The sequence below is a fragment of the Poromitra crassiceps genome (genome assembly GCF_964638095.1).
Source record: "Poromitra crassiceps genome assembly, chromosome: 11".
In the NCBI taxonomy this organism is placed as follows: Eukaryota; Metazoa; Chordata; class Actinopteri; order Beryciformes; family Melamphaidae; genus Poromitra; species Poromitra crassiceps.
In genome coordinates, this window is record NC_139643.1 from 18,165,945 (window position 1) to 18,183,720 (window position 17,776).

Consider the following 17,776-nt stretch of genomic DNA (forward strand, 5'->3'; position numbering starts at 1 on the left):
ATCTGGTCTGGTAAACATCAGATAATTAGTAGTTCTGCTCTACAGGAATGCAAATTGGCTGGTGGCCTTGTGCTTCCAAACTTCTTATACTACTATTGGGCAGCTAATTCTCATAAGTTATTATTTTGTTTCCATTCAACGAACACGCCCTGAGGCCAAATCATGTGCTTCATCTACATCTCTTTCTGCCCTTTTATGTTCCTCCAATGTCTCTCTCTCATTATACAAAAACACAGTTGTCCTCTCTTCAAATCTGGTATCAATTCTGATGTAATTTCAATTTATCTTCTGCCTCAACTTTAGGTCTATTTCCTGCTTCTTTAGACTCTCCCTTTTCTTTGTGGAAATCCAAAGGAATCATCTCCTTTTGTGATTTATATCATTATTATTTCCTACTTTTCTATCCCTTTCAAGTAAATTTGACTTGCCACGTTCACATCTCCTCAGATATTTTCAGATACGTCACTGTGTAACCTCTCAGTCCGCTCTTTCCCTTCTTTACCAACTCTGCTTCCTTGGGAGGAATTACTTCATCTTTCACTTGATCAGAGATCACTTATATCTCAGATTTACTCCTCCATGATGTCATTTAATAACAAATCTGTTGTGAAAGCTAAATCAGCCTGGGAGGAGGAAATCTGTATTGAGTTCTCTGATGATTGGTGAGCTGGAGCAGTTGATAGGGTTACTTCTACAACATCATGTGCTCGGCTGGGTCTCATACAACTCAAGGTGCTGCACAGGCTCCATTATTCTCAAGCCAGACTGTCACAAATCTGTCCCAATGTAGATAACACATGTGACAGATGTAGCCACGCCCCTGCCAACCTAAAGGTGCGTTCACACCGACCTATTAAAGTTTTTCGCTGGCATCGAGTTTACATACAAAGTCAATGCAAACGAGCGATTGAGCGTATAATCGCCTGGGAGAAAAATCTCTGAGCGACAGAGACAGAGCGATAGGGCGAAAATTTGCTCATCGCCCGAGATGAAATATCCCAACTCGAGCGAAATTACGCTGGCAAAAGTCGCTTGCTGCTCAATGCTGATTGGCTGCCGTGTGAGTCAAGGATCACACTGGCTTGCAACAAACTGCTGGTTTATTAGTGTGGCAACAAATCGCATTGACAGACTGACATGAAGTGAAGTCTGCACTACCGGCAGAGATACGCAAGCTCGCGTTAGGAGCACGCTGATAGGCTTAGTTTGTAAACAACTACGGTGGTTCGTAGTGGACAAACATCATGACATTGTGTTTTCATCCTGTCTAACGTTAGCCAGATGTCCGTCAATTCTTGTGCCTGTTGACGAGCAGTGTTGGGCAAGTTACTGAAAATTGGTAATTAGTTACAGTTACTAGTTACTTCTCTCAAAAAGTAATTTAATTACCTTAAAGTTACTAGTTACTTCAAAGTAATTAGTTACTAGGGAATGTAACTTTTGCGTTACTTTTCAAAGTCTGCTTCGATTGTTATTAATGCACACATTATGTTAGTGTTGCTGTGCCACAGTCTGGCATTGAACATTCACTTATTGGGGAGGCTTATAGCCTATCAAGGTCATTAGCCTCTGGGACTCTGGCTGCAGCTGCAGCTCTCTCCCTGGACGAGGTCTGAGGATCAGAAACGGGATAATCCTGAAGTGAAGGATTCAGGAAGTTGTCCATTATTTTCATGTCCTAAAGTAACTAGCCCAGTTACTATTGTAGTAACTGTAACTGAGTTACTACATTTTAAAAGTAATTAGTTACATTACTAGTTACTGCAAGAAGTAGTTAAGTTACAGTAACTAGTTCCTTAGTAACTAGTTACTCCCAACACTGTTGACGAGTGATTTAAACACAGCGACAGAGCGATTCCAAAGGGTTGAATCGAGCGACAGGGAGAAAAATAAATATCTCGGTGTGAACACAGCTTTAGTCATATGTTCTATTTCTGTCCCAATTTATGTTCATTTTGGGACATATTCTCTAAAACCTTATCTGACATCTTAGGAATCGAGCTGCAGCTGATTGCTATTTTTGGCGTTCCTGGTATTACTTTAAATTTGCGCACCAAACACCTAGACATAATCGCCTTTTCCTCCCTCCTCGCATGAAGGAGAATGTTACTATCTTGGAAATCACCTGGTCCTCCATCATCATTCATGGTTAGAGGACATGATGAGTTTCCTTGAACTAGAAAAAGTTCTCACTAAAAGGTGATGTTGGAAAATGTACTGATAGATGGGAACCCTTTCTTTCACATGTAAATGGCCTTCAGAGGCTTCCAGCCGAGCAGCAGGTGGAACTCGCGGATCCTTTCTTTGTTTTGTTTTTTGGTTATGGTTTATTTTTTCTTATTTTGTTTTGTTTTGTTTTTTCTTTTTTCTTTTTCCCCCCCCCATTTAATTCCTGTGTGTGTGTGTGTGTGTGTGTGTGTGTGTGTGTGTGTGTGTGTGTGTGTGTGTGTGTGTGTGTGTGTGTGTGTGTGTGTGTGCGCGTGTGAGAGAGAGTGTGGGAGGGGTGGGGGTGGGGGGTTACATGTTAATCTGTGTGTAAAGAAGAGACGGGGGGGAAAGTAATATTGAATGTCGAAGATGTATGTATGCATTTTTTTTTCTTTTCCTGTGTCTGAGTCTGTTTTGTTTTGTCCGTGTTTTATAAAAAAAAACGGAAGAAAAAAAATATTTGAAGAACAAATCTGTCATGAGGCGTCTCAGACGCCTCATGACACTCCGATGAAAAGACCTGCCAGTGTTTTTGGTGTTTTCTCACCTAGTTGGACTATAACTGTTAGGACAAGTTCCTTTAACTTCAGCTTGAAGTGTGTCTTCTGAGGCAGAAACACAGAGCATCCCTGCCCCGTAACCATAGCAACCCACTCACTCTGCCTGATGAGAGAGCAGAGCATGCAGGGAAAGTGAGAGGAAATATAGGCTACACAATCTACTGTATTATATTGTAGGCTACACAATCTACTGTATTATACTGTAGGCTACACAATCTACTGTATTATATTGTAGGCTACACAATCTACTGTATTATATTGTAGGCTACACCAGCTGTTAATAGATGTTGTAACTTATAGGCTATTTCTCACTTTGCGCTGTGGCACTGTGCTGTCTGTCTTGCCTGCCCGTGCGCTGTCAGTCATGTTTTCACTCTGTGAGGTTATCATTTATGATTTTGTTTATTCACTGTGTGAGAATAATATGGACTTGTGGCGTGCGGGTCGTACCCGATGTTCTGCGTCAGAGTTAACAGTCCTGATCGGGATCAGACTGTGCTGCCAGTCTGCTGGTCAAGTGTATGGCAGAATGATTGGCTCGTCTGACATGGTGACATTGTGAAATACAAAAAATAGCATGTAGTCTGATCTTGGCATTAGTCAAGTCAACCAGTTTACTGGCTACAGGCTGTGCGCTGTAAGCACATATTTGCACAGTCACAAATCTACTTAAAGAGCATGGAGCAGGGTAATTCCTTTGCTAAATGTATACTTAACCTTGTCCCTATGTCCATTTGAAAAGTTAATGCATCATTAAAAAAAAAAAAAAAGTTTGAAAAAAAATATGGAGAAAAACACCTTCCTTTTTCAGAAGGAAATAACAGACTTTTAATCTGACAAGAAAAAGCCTGCTACGTCACAGTGGGGAGTGGCTCCCGCGTGCGTGTCTCCCTCTCCCCTCCCACTGTGCTTGTCTGCGCTGTGACACGCTCTATCTATCTCTCTCTCTCTCTCTCTCTCTCTCTCTCTCTCTCTCTCTCTCTCGCTCTCTCGGTGTGTGTGTGTGTGTGTGTGTCTACGCTGTGTGATACGCTCTCTTTCTCGTCTCTCTTCACTCGAGGGAGGGGGAGGCTGCGGCTCCTTCCTCCGCAGCACAGCACAGCACAGCACAGCACCGCTGCTCTGCTCTGCTCTGCTCTGCGCCGCGCCGGGCTGTCTGCAGCCTGGGGTCCGCTCTGCTGTGCGGGAGAAAGAAGGAGGAGGAGAAACCGCCACCTCCACAGCCAGCCACCTCACACACCCCAACTGTTTAATAGTGCCCGGCTCGCATGCCTCTCGGTCGGCTGGCCGGACAATATGCACCCCGCTGCAGCAGCAGCTTCGGGAGGTTTTCTCACTGTGTTCGGGACTTCGGCTCTAACTCGGCCAGATGGCTGGACACATACGTCACTTTTGCGCGCGTGTGTGTGTGTGTGTGTGTGTGTGTGTGTGCGTGCGTGCGTGCGTGTGTGTGTATCGAATTACAGTCCGCACCTCGGCCCCTCCGCTCGCTTGCTTTCTCAACTTTCTCCGCGGTCCGTTGTTTCGTAGCTGGGCTGTTCCTGCTCTCTTTCACTGTCAAAATTAGGCTGAGGCCATCATATGCATGTGCATAAACATTTGCTACCTCCTCTTCCTCCTGAAAACCGGCGTTAGCATCCATAGTGTGTGACTGACAGCCCTGACCTAAGTGACGACAGACAGAGGGACAGACAGAGGGACAGACGGTCATGCCTGGCGACTCCCCACTGTGACGTCAGAGTTTTGGGATCCAAGATGTCAAAATAAAAGTTAAAAAAGTAAAACGACCCCAGAAGTCACTGTAGTGTATATGTAAGTGTCTTAATGTGAAAATCGAGTTCCTCCATAATTCACCTACACATTGACTGATTGGGGTCTCTAACCTGCCCCATGCTCTTTAACTCATTGAGTGCCATGGACGTCCTTCGACGTCCAATTAAATAGTGACGTAGAGTGCCACGGACGTCCTTCGACGTCCAATGCGTTTTTTGACGGTGGGACGTCGATCAAAGCCTTCCGCAGCTCCTGTACAACTATAGTAGCTATTGGAGGTCTATAACCTATTTTACAGAACCCTTAGGTGGCGACAGTGCTCTCCAGATTACAGAAATGTCAGGAATACACAGCCTGAAATAGCCTTGATGAAAGAGAACCCGCTCATGCTGCAGTCCAGAGCCATGTAGATTGTTCTGGCTGCAACTGACGGTGCGTGCGAACACAGTCAATCCGCGCACACAACTGAGTCCTTCTGCCTCTGTCTGTCTGTCAGCATAGTTTCTCCACATGATTAGCCGCTAGAAAAGCAGCAGCGCGACACTGAAAAGCCAAACCTTTCACTGCAGTCCGCGTGTGGCTTCTCCATGTTGCGCTGCCTGGGAGGCGGCGCTTCCCAGGCTTCCTAGACGCTTGGTGCGAGGCTGTGTGTTACTAGTGTGGGGAGGAGTTTTCAGCTGAGGGGGGGGGGAGGGGGGGTGGGGCACGCAGGGCAGGACACAACTACACCACATCACTACATCAGAAAATATTACCGTATCTAGAGTCAGTGAATGTGCTTGAAATGCTGCATTTCACAAAAGGCTGAATATCTCAGCTTATAATTTGAAATGCCTGAAAACGCTGAAAACAACCTATCTTCTCCGGCTCATAACTAAAGAACGGAAAATGGTATCAATAAACTTTTTTTTGCTGATGATACAATAGAGTCTCCTTGTTCTTTTTGCGTGTTCGGGGTTTACATAGTAATATCACACAATATTCTGTGGGCCTCGAGAAATCACTGAAAACGCTCTGAAAACTCTGGCACTGGGAGCGTCCGTTCTCCAAAAGTGGCTGGCACTCAATGAGTTAATGATGTGCGCCTCTGCTCATTTGCATGCATATGAGTAAATACCTTGCACTGGCAGCACTAATTTTACCTGCAGTTGCTTTTGTGCCATGCCTCAGATTGTGACATGTTAGTAGATCTGGACCTAATTGTGTTGAAGTGAACTCTGGGGGACTTTTTTTTTCTTTTTTTTTTAAATAATTTTGTGGGGCATTCTTTACCTTCATTCGACAGTAAGTAGACAGGAAAGGTGGGGAGAGAGAGAGGGGATGACATGCGGCAAAGGACCGCAGGTCTGATTCGAACCCAGGTCAGCTGCGCGGACTAACCCTTATGTGGTACGCGTTCTATCAGGTGAGCCACTGGGACACCCCATGTTTGGGACATTGTTAAGAAGCAAGAACACACTGGTGAGGTCAGTGTAGGGGATGACAGAATAATCCCCTTTTCAACTGGTGAACAGATCAAGAACACTCCAGCTTGTAGCTCTATGAGTAGATGTGTCCCTTGGTAAGCCTCAAGGATGCAATGGCTAGGTTACAGTTTGCAAAAAAGTAGGCTAGAGGGAACAAAGTTTGATGGACAGATGAGACAAAGATCAACCAGTACCAGAGTGATGGAGAGAGGAACATGTGGAGCAAAAAGGAACAGCTCATGATCCATGCATACCACCTCATCTGTCAAACATGGTGGAGGTGGTGTTAAGACTTGGAGATGTACGACTCCACTGAAGCTGGCTCACTTTTGGTCACATGTCCCACAGGAAGTTAGACAGCAGACTCTCAAGCAGGAGTTTTGCTTCCACAAAATTCTGGTTGTTGATGTCAGTGCTGGCGGCAGCAACAGGATGTATACAGAAACATCTTGTCTGCTCAGATCCAAGTGAACGCATCAAAACAAAATGGACGATGCTTCACCACGCAGCAGGACAATGATCCCAAAAATAGAGTTCTTGACTGGCCAAGTCAATCACCAGAGCACAATGAGAATGAGCTTTTAGCTTTCTGAAGAGCAGAATGAAGGCAAAAAGCCCCCGAAACAAGATGTCTGCAGTACAGGCCTGGCAGAGTATCGACTTCAGCCAGTCATTGATCAGAAAAGATATGCAACCAAATATTACAATTTCATGATAACTATAGTTAACTTTGTGTTAAGCGACATTTTTTTCCCCATTGACTTGCATGGGGTTTCGAAAAATCTTGCAGTAAATTAGCTGTAATTCGGAAACCATAACAGCTACAGCTACGAAACTTGGTAGGGAGGTGCACAGAGGGGCCTTTTACTATACACGAAAGAATTACACAAATTGAGCAGATGGTGGCGCTATAACAGCCCTCTTTACATTCTGGTCCATAACTTTTGAACCGTAGGGTCTATCATCAAACTTCTTTTTTCCCTGGATTCCTTGGGTCCTTCCGCATCTACTCATCTAGGCCACGCCCATTTCCGTCTGACTAGATTTTCCGCCATTTTGAATTTGGTCCAAAACAGTTTTTTTTCGATTCCTCCTTGAAATTTTGTCCAATCTTCACCAAACCAAAGCACACATCATGTGATGAGTGTCCTGCACAACACTGTTTCGTGGTATTTGAAAAAAGCGCACGCAACGGCTGGGTCCGGGTCGGAACCTCGGGTATTCGGGGGGTCGGGCATACCCGAAGACCTCTAGCTCAAAGCCTTGAGACTTGCCCGGCCACGACCCATTGCTGCGCAGCAGCTATAGAATGCGAGAATGCTTAATAGGACTAGATGTTACAATCCCTGATGAAATCAGCACAACACTTGAGAGATGTCTTCTTGAGTAGGGTTGGAGATGTTCTCTTTGGTGGGGTTGGAACTGGCGATGACCACCAGGAGCCACCAGCACAACACATCGTCAGTTGTGTACCCCAGACTCACTGGGTGTTTCGGCCTTTTATCACAATACACCCTCGTCCGAGGCTGGCCCACCACAGGCTGATCAGGCCTGGGTCTGTGTTGCATGGTTGCTCATTGTGGTCATTTTGCAGCCTATGCTGTGTCCTTTCGTTTCAGCCACAGCCAGTGACTGCTCCTTTCGGCAACAGTGGCAAGTTCTTTGATGACCTTCCGTTGGGCCTGCCCTCTGATCCCTACTTCCTTCAGGAGCCTTGTGGTGGAACTGGCTACAAAGCCTCTGCAGCCCACCTCCACTGGACGCAGCCTCACACTCCAGCCTCGCTCCTCTGCTTCAGCTGCTAAGTTGGCATAGCGCAGGCTTTTCCTTTCGTATGCCTCATCGATGGTATCCTCCCAAGGGACCGTCAGCTCAACGATGAAGACACGGCGGCAGGAGTTGGACCAGAGGACCAGATCTGGGCGCAGGTTGGTCGCTGCAATTTCAGGTGGGAAAGTGAGCCTCTGGCTTAGATCCACTCGCATTTCCCAATCCCTGGCTGCATTCAGTGGGCATGAGTCTGGAGGTGTGCGGTTGTTCCGTTGTTTTCCCCCTTCTCGGATGAAGGAGGCTGTTAGCTGTGGGAAAGTAGCCAGAGCATTTAGGGGCATGGCATTGGTGGTTACCCTCTTCTGCTCAAGTTCAGCGGCCAAGCACTTCAGCACTTGGTTATGGCGCCAGGTGTATCTTCCTTGAGTTAAGCTGGCCTTACAACCCACCAGGATGTGTTTGAGGTTTGCCGGGGCTGCACACTGGAGGCAGGCTGGATCTTCTCCAAACCAGAGATGTAGGTTGGTTGGAGAGGGTAGGACGTCGTATGTGGCTCTTATGATGAAACTTAGCCTGTTAGACTCCATGTTCCATAGCTCTCCCCATGTGATTTTCCTCTTTTCTACGCCATCCCACCTCATCCAGCGACCTTGCTGAGCTTGGGAGACTGCTTTGGCACATCTGGCTGCTTCCTCCTGATGCCGCACCTCCTCCACCAAACAGGATGTGTTTGAGGTTTGCCGGGGCTGCACACTGGAGGCAGGCTGGATCTTCTCCAAACCAGAGATGTAGGTTGGTTGGAGAGGGTAGGACGTCGTATGTGGCTCTTATGATGAAACTTAGCCTGTTAGACTCCATGTTCCATAGCTCTCCCCATGTGATTTTCCTCTTTTCCACGCCATCCCACCTCATCCAGCGACCTTGCTGAGCTTGGGAGACTGCTTTGGCACATCTGGCTGCTTCCTCCTGATGCCGCACCTCCTCCACCACCAGGTGCCGGCGTTCAGATGGAGCAGCCTTTTTCCATGTGGGTGGTGTTGTTCCCGACCCAAGGCCCCCTCTGCCGTGCTGTACATGCCCCACTATGTCCCGGTGTCTGAGGGCGGTCTTTGCTTCCGCAACTGCTGCAGCTGGTTTCCACTTCCTTCCTGTTGCTAGGGTGGGGGCAGCACCTCGTACGAATGGATCCCGGGATTCTGTGAGGGTCATTTCCAGCCTTGCTTTGGTACATTTGTACTCCTCCACCAGGCTCGAGATTGGCAGAGAGAGGGCTCCGTTCCCATACAGGCCTATGGTGGTGAGGCACCTCGGTAGTCCAAGCCACTTCCTTACTTGCGCGCTCACCAATCTCTCCAGCCGACTGGCATGGGATAGAGTGACCTCGTAGATGGAAATTGGCCACATGAGACGGGGCAGCAGTCCAAACTGGAAGCACCAGAGCTTCAGCTTCCCTGGGAGAGCAGTGTTGTTAATTTGCTTGAGGCCACTGATTGTATCCTGCCTCAGTTGCTCCACCTGTTTGGAGTCCTTCAGGTCTGCGCTGTACCAGCGACCAAGACTTTTGATGGGTTTCTCCAAGATTGTTGGTATTGGTTCGCCGTTGATGTGAAACCTCTCATTGGCGAGCTGGCCATTGACAATGGAGATGCTGCGGGATTTGGTGGGCTTAATAATTACTTTTGCTCCTTTAAAATGGGGCATTATATATACAAAGGTCTTTCGTGAATTCCTACACAGGTCAGCTGATGTGAACATAAATAGACTCAAAGCTGTCAGTCATGAGCTGACATTGTTTAATTTAATATCCAGTGTCCTGGAGTACCGAGCCAAAACAACAGAAAGTGTGCCACTGTCCAAATACTTGGACTGCACTGTGTAGATAGACTAAAATCAAATAGTTATGGACTGCACTGTGTAGATAGTCAAATCAAATACTTATGGACTGCACTGTGTAGATAGACTAAAATCAAATACTTATGGACTGCACTGTGTAGATAGAGTCAAATCAAATACTTATGGACTGCACTGTGTAGATGAGTAAAATCAAATATTTATGGACTGCACTGTGTAGATAGAGTAAAATCAAATACGTATGGACTGCACTGTGTAGATAGAGTAAAATCAAATACGTATGGACTGCACTGTGCAGATAGAGTAAAATCAAATATTTATGGACTGCACTGTGTAGATAGAGTAAAATCAAATACTTATGGACTGCACTGTGTAGATAGAGTAAAATCAAGTATGTATGGACTGCACTGTGTAGATAGAGTAAAATCAAATATTTATGGACTGCACTGTGTAGATAGTCAAATCAAATACTTATGGACTGCACTGTGTAGATAGTCAAATCAAATACTTATGGACTACACTGTGTAGATAGAGTCAAATCAAATACTTATGGACTACACTGTGTAGATAGAGTCAAATCAAATACTTATGGACTACACTGTGTAGAGTAAAATCAAATACTTATGGACTGCACTGTGTAGATAGAGTAAAATCAAATACTTATGGACTACACTGTGTAGATAGTCAAATCAAATACTTATGGACTACACTGTGTAGAGTCAAATCAAATACTTATGGACTACACTGTGTAGATAGAGTAAAATCAAATACGTATGGACTACACTGTGTAGATAGAGTGAAATCAAATACTTATGGACTGCACTGTGTAGATAGAGTAAAATCAAAGCACTGACGTTTGTTTGTTTGATTCACAGGGAAAGCAAAGGACGAGAAGGTTCCACTAACGGGTAACAGCATTTCTACCTGTGTCCTACTTTAACTGCTATTTTTATCCATTCATTCATAACTACAGCATGTGAAGTACAGTACATGACATTAACATAACTGATGCTCCTTTTACGGAATAACTGGTACCTGAAGCTTTTTCCTGAGGAATGAACACTTTGACAGACTGTAACCTCTGTATTTTAGCTAAAGGGATACGCCAACTTTTCGGGAGTTTAGCTCATTTGCCATAACCCCCATACATAACCACGATACATAAATAACCCCCATACATAACCACGATACATAACCCCCATACATAACCACGATACATAACCCCCATACATAACCACAATACATAACCCCCATACATAACCACGATACATAACCCCCATACATAACCACGATACATAACCCCCATACATAACCACGATACATAACCCCCATACATAACCACGATACATAACCCCCATACATAACCACGATACATAACCCCCATACATAACCACGATACATAACCCCCATACATAACCACGATACATAACCCCCATACATAACCACGATACATAACCACGATACATAACCCCCATACATAACCACGATACATAACCCCCATACATAACCACAATACATAACCCCCATACATAACCACGATACATAACCCCCATACATAACCACGATACATAACCCCCATACATAACCACGATACATAACCCCCATACATAACCACGATACATAACCACGATACATAACCCCCATACATAACCACGATACATAACCCCCATACATAACCACGATACATAACCACGATACATAACCCCCATACATAACCACGATACATAACCCCCATACATAACCACGATACATAACCACGATACATAACCCCCATACATAACCACGATACATAACCACGATACATAACCACGATACATAACCCCCATACATAACCACGATACATAACCCCCATACATAACCACGATACATAACCACGATACATAACCCCCATACATAACCACGATACATAACCCCATACATAACCACGATACATAACCCCCATACATAACCCCCATACATAACCACGATAGATAACCCCCATACATAACCCCCATACATAACCACGATACATAACCCCCATACATAACCACGATACATAACCACGATACATAACCCCCATACATAACCACGATACATAACCCCCAACCCCCATACATAACCACGATATATAACCCCCATACATAACCACGATACATAACCCCCATACATAACCACGATACATAACCATGATACATAACCCCCATACATAACCACGATACATAACCCCCATACATAACCACGATACATAACCCCCATACATAACCACGATACATAACCCCCATACATAACCACGATACATAACCCCCATACATAACCACGATACATAACCCCCATACATAACCACGATACATAACCCCCATACATAACCACGATACACACTGCCTTTACCCTCCCTGTCTGGGCAGTATACAGTGAGCTACAGTCATCAACTTAGTATCGCCATAGAATGAAGGCTAATGGTACAGTTGTTCAAAATCACCAAAAACACTGTAAACACACATCTCACAGTGCCAAAATACATGTTGTGCTTCGGGTACTCACCACGAGATGAAATATGAATCCAAAATGCAGAGAATCGCTCTTTTTTGAAGGAAAAGAGATACAACGGAAATATGACTTTGACCCATCTAAAATCATGTGACTCATGTCACATATTTACATTACAGCCCCGAGCCAAGTAGCCTACAACGACGCTGGGCTCCACTACAACAGCGTTTAATGTCAGAAGGCTAAATTAGCAACAGGCGACACCGGAACGAGGTCAGGGACGGGTCATGAGTCACATGATTTTAGATGGGTCAAAGTCATATCTACGATGTATCTTGTGCATTCTGTGGCCGGTCGAGTTGTTGTCATGTCATGGTGTCTTTGTGTCATTAATAATCTAGATTAATTTGGTTATTTTTCTATAGGTTGTTTGTGTTTTCCCCCTAAAAGGGGGCGAGACCATGTGCCGCCTACAAAATGACGTATTGCCGATCTATCGTATGCTTGGCATTTAAGTGGTCATGTCGTGAACATGCACAGTTAGAAGCCACCGAGGCTAACAATGTAGCTACCACTAGCTAGCGAGCGACTAACTACGTTAACGCAGGAAATGCAAAGGCATGGTGACCGAGGAAACAAGATGAGACTGTTGAGAATATCAACATGTTTGTTCCTCAGACATCTAAAATGACTATGAAAAGATCTATACAGCTAAAAATGTCTATTTACTTTCCATCCATTTTGTGAAAACGTCACAGACACGTCACAAGTCGTGAGCTTTGAAGCTTTCAGAAAGATTCCACATACCAAGTCGTGAACACATGAGGGGGCCGTTCAAGTGGATTTATGTCGTGTTCACGGTAAACACGAGCCCACTTGAATGCAGCATTGGACCGACCCAGTCTGCTCAGCCAGGAAGGATGACATCACTGATGACATCATAACTGATAACTGATGGCATTGCTTGAGTGTCATCACATCATTAGGTAATTAGGGCAATTACCTAATTAAAAAATCTGGCTCTGTCAGGTCACCCGCACAGGTGCTCTTTACACTCTGCTCACTCACTCACAAATGGATACTTCTCATTCTTATAGTTGGCAGATAGTTATTTTAATCTTTCCAGTGTGTATGTGGGAAATAATGCCTTTGTCCACTTGCAGGCCACGGAACAGCCTCTGACCACGAGCAGAACGGAGGAGCGAAGGTGGAGATGGTCTGAACTGTCTCCAAAATAACATCATCTCCATCTGAGAACACCAAGCTGAGCTGAGCCATCTGAAAACAAGCAGTGCTGCTGCTGACCTGTGCCTATATAAGAATTTAAAGCAGTGTTCTTCAGTGTAAAGACTTTGGGAGACTTTGGCCTGTTGGTCAGTGTGAGAACATAGACACCAAAATCATCCAGCTTCATGTAGGAAATTTTGATTTGATTTGATTTTAATTTTATTTGTCTCGAACCAACAGGTACAGATATCACAATAATTGGATAAAAAATATATATATATATGTATAAAAAAGAAAGAGACATTTTTACACAAAATGATATAAAATACTACTGAACTAGCAGGGACTACTTTCCCTGTTTCCATAGAGACACTGCGGAGCGCGTCATCATTCAGAAACCACGCCCAAACGGGGGAAAACAGAAACCCCCATCCAATCCTGGTGTTCTCCTTTGTCGCGTGCATGGTTGCGTGTTGCACAAAAAGATTGTATATACGGAAGATGAACACTCCAACTTACTTCCTTGACAGCTAGATCCACATTTTTCTTCTCGCCAATTCTCAATGGCTTGTTTTGCTCAGGAGTACAAAAAAACTTTAACTGTCGATTTTTTACATTTGTTGTCTGCGCAGCTCACCACACAACAGCTTCTAGCTATGTTTAATTCAAGGGAAATGACGCTGGTCTATGGGAGTGAACGGAGCGATTTCCCCCGTGATGGGCGTGGCCTATTTCATGCAGTGTCTCTATAGGAAGTGAAGGTAGTGGCTGATGGGAGACTGTGTAGAGCTAAAAATCACTGCTCAGTGGATGTGGTTTCTCACCTGAAATAGTTCCAAAAATAAACCTGGCAATAGTCATCTGTTTTGAATTAGTGATACTTCATATTTATTGGCCATGTAATAATAAATGCTATTAATTTGGCATTAAAAGTGTGGATAATGCTAATAGCATACAAGATTCAAGATTCAAGATTTATTAAGTGTCCCAAAAGGGCAAATTGGATTGCAAAAAGCGTAGAACAAAGTACATACATAAAAACAAATAAGACAAAAAACATTGTAAAAACAGTCTAGAGCAGCAGTTTAAAGTGCAACACAATAGTTAAAGTGCAAATGACAACAGTAGCAACGATCTAAAGTGCACAGTAGAGATATAAAGTGCATAGTAGCAAAGTGCAGTTCACTCTCAAGGTGCATTCACACCGACCTATTAAAGTTGGTCGCTGGCGTCGAGTTTACATACAAAGTCAATGCAAACGAGCGATTGAGCGTATATTCGCCTGGGAGAATAATCGCTGGGCGTCCGAGCGGCAGAGACAGAGCGACAGGGAGAAAATACGCTCGTCGCTCCAGATGAAATATCCCAACTCGAGCGAAAATACGCTGGCATCAGTCGCTCGCTGTTCAATGCTGATTGGCTGCTGTGTGAGAGCGAGTCAAGGATCACTCTGGCTTGGAACAAACCGCTGGTTTATTGTGTGGCAACAAACCACATTGACAGCCTGACAGCTGACATGAAGTGAAGTCTGTACTACCGGTATGCAGCTCGCTTTAGGAGCACGCAGATAGGCTTAGCTGGTAAACAATGACGGTGGCTCGTAGTGGACAAACAGCATGACATTGCGTAACGTTATATCCCCCACATGTCCGTCATTTCGTGTGCCTGTTGATGAGCGATTTAAACAGAGCGACAGAGCGATTCCAAAGGGTTGACTTGAGCGACAGAGAGAAAAATAAATATCTCGGTGTGAACGCCCCTTCAGCAGCACATTTATATCACAAGAAAGAGCTACAATGTATCATTGTATTAAAGCACAAAAGAAAAACCCTCGGTCCAGACCAAAGGGCAGACAAAGTATATAATACAGATATACTGTACTGTACCCCTAAGAATAAATAAAGATAAAAGAATAAAAGGATAAAATAAATAAATAACAATAACAGCAACGGCAGATGAGGGGACATTACATTTGTACCCCAGCAGCGTTCAACGCTCTGATAGAGACAGGCACAAAGGAATTTCTGTATCTGTTCTTTTTAACTATGGGGGCACGAAGGCGGAGCCCGGAAGGAAGCAGCTCATATTCGAACCTCAGAGGGTGGGCATCATCTGATCGGATGGACACAGCTTTTTTCAGCACCTGATTATTACAGATCTGGTCCAGGCTTCTGAACAAGGTTCCAGCTATTTTTGAAGCCACCTTCACTTTCACCTTCACCTACAGTCACTTAATATAGTTAATGATTTTGGTGTCCATGTTTTATGTCTATGTACAGGTAAGTTGGCCAACTGGCCAGTTTCCCCCAAAACTCCCAGTATTCCTTTGTCCCATGATGATTCAATTTTGATGAAAGTTTAAATTAGTTAAACAGAATGAATTTGAAGACCCAAGTCCTCACAATACTGGACCTTGATTGGCCGACAGCAGCAGCAACCAATCAGGATCAAGTCCATTGTGAGGCGTTTACCAGTTAGTCTGAATCTGACTGTAAAAGAAAGGGTGCATTTTTGAAAATGCAATAACTTTGAGTTTAATCTCCCGAAACATCATTTTTTAACATGTTTGATCCCAAAATAGAGGACATTTTTAATTAAATTAAAGGCTGTGCTAATATTGCACTTCAGTTATAGTTCTAATAGACAACCTTCTTATCATGTGTGTAATCTTAGTTTCCTTTTTGCAGCCTTTAGCTTCTTCCAAATTGAGAAAAACAGTGTAAATCCAGCACTGGCTCCTGCGTCACATCACTGGCTTGCTGGGGAAGCTAAGCAGGTCTGGCTGTGGTCAGTCCTTGGATGGGAGACCATCTGGTGCTGGAAGTGGTGTTGGAGGACCAGTAGGAGGTGCTCTTCCCTCTGGTCTCATGAATAGTCTCCCCAATGCCCCAGGCAGAGACAGTTACTCTGTCCTGTGAGTGAGCACCGTCCTTCGGATGACATGTTAAACTGAGGTCCTGACTCTCTGCGGGTCATTAAAGATCCCATCGGCACTCTTCACAAGAGTAGGGGTGTAACCCCGGTGCCCTGGCTAAATTCCCACACAGGCCGCCCTTCCATCATGGCCACCTAATCATCCCTCATTACTTAATTGGTTCATTCAGTCCTCAACTCTCCACCATGATAGCTGATGTGTGGTGAGTGTTCTGCTGCAAACTGGCTGCTGTGCATCACTCAGGTGGCTGCTACACATCGCTGGTGGATGAGTTGAGTTCCCAACACACACACACTCTGATATGTATAGTGCTTTGCGTGCCTTAAAGCAGTGGTTCTCAAATGGGGGTCCGCGGACCCCCAGGGGTCCGTGGCACTTTGCCAGGGGGTCTGCGAAAAGTTTTCAAGTAAAAAAAAAAAAAAAATTAACTTGAAAACTTTTCGCGGACCCCCTGGCAAAGTGCCACGGACAAAGTGCCAGCGTCCCCTGTCAAAATCTTTTTTTTTTTTTTTTTTTTTTTTTATAAAATGCTACATGTTACTTATTCCTTCTCAAACTACTTCCTTCCTACATGGTGCTAGTCTATCAAAATATCTTGGCTGTCATTGATTGTGTTGCATAGTGGTTTTCTGTACTGTTGACAAATTGTGATGTTGTAAGTCGCTTTGGATAAAACAAGTGTCTGCTAAATGACGTAATGTAAATGTAATGTAATAAATAAATAAAATTTTTTTTTTTTTGCAAAATCTTCATAGTTCAACGAAAATAGTTTATGCTTTAAATCTAAAATGGTTCATGGATTACATTCTAATAACAAACCTATCAAATTAAAAGTCAAGCATGTTACCGTGGAAACAATTAAGCTTAGCCCAAAATCACAAATCAGAATGAGGGGGTCCCCGGTATATTTTCTATCTTGTAAGGGGTCCTTGGCTGAAAAACATTTGAGAACCTCTGCCTTAAAGCACTATATACATCTAATCTATTATTATTAAAGGTAATGCTTTTTATTAAAAAACAATTTAAAAACTTTTTATATTGTACATTTGCCGCTGGTTGCATTCTTACGGTTAATTGATTTACGTCCTGGTTTAAAACCGGACGTTATCTGTGTGTGTGTGCATGTACATATGTGTGTATAGAGCTCAAACCTGGGCAACCTAAATGAGATTCAGTTTGATCAGTATCGTTCAGCAACAATATTACACTTTCTAGGCCTGACCATGATTACATTGGATATTGAAGTGATTGATGAGCTCTGGAGACATTGCTCTCCTGTGTGTTTCCACTGGAGCAGGAGGACGTCCTCATAGTCATGTCAGGCACTGTCAGTGCTGTGCAGCCAAGTCCAGTGAGCTCAGTAAGCACTGTCAGTAAACTGAGACAAAACAAACAATACATATCTACTGTGAATAGAACAATTATAAATGAGGGAAGGAAAGTGTAATATTTGAGCAGATGTGTGATTTTTCTAATGATTCTTCTCATCCTGATCTTATTGAGCTGAAAGTGATCTTTTT

General features: G+C 44.1%; 1 protein-coding gene across 2 annotated transcripts in view; it reads left to right on the forward strand.

Annotated features, from left to right (window-relative positions):
- LOC310785522 (class I histocompatibility antigen, F10 alpha chain-like) overlaps positions 1–16,597 on the forward strand; it is a 56,490-nt gene extending 39,893 nt beyond the window's left edge. For both annotated transcript variants that reach the window (XM_083646638.1, XM_083646639.1), the window contains 2 exons: positions 10,504–10,536; positions 13,258–16,597. In XM_083646638.1, coding sequence (XP_083502764.1) covers positions 10,504–10,536; positions 13,258–13,316 — 92 coding nt within the window. In that variant the 3' untranslated portion in view covers positions 13,317–16,597. The remainder of the gene's footprint in view (positions 1–10,503; positions 10,537–13,257) is intronic.
- The last annotated feature ends 1,179 nt before the right edge of the window (positions 16,598–17,776 follow it).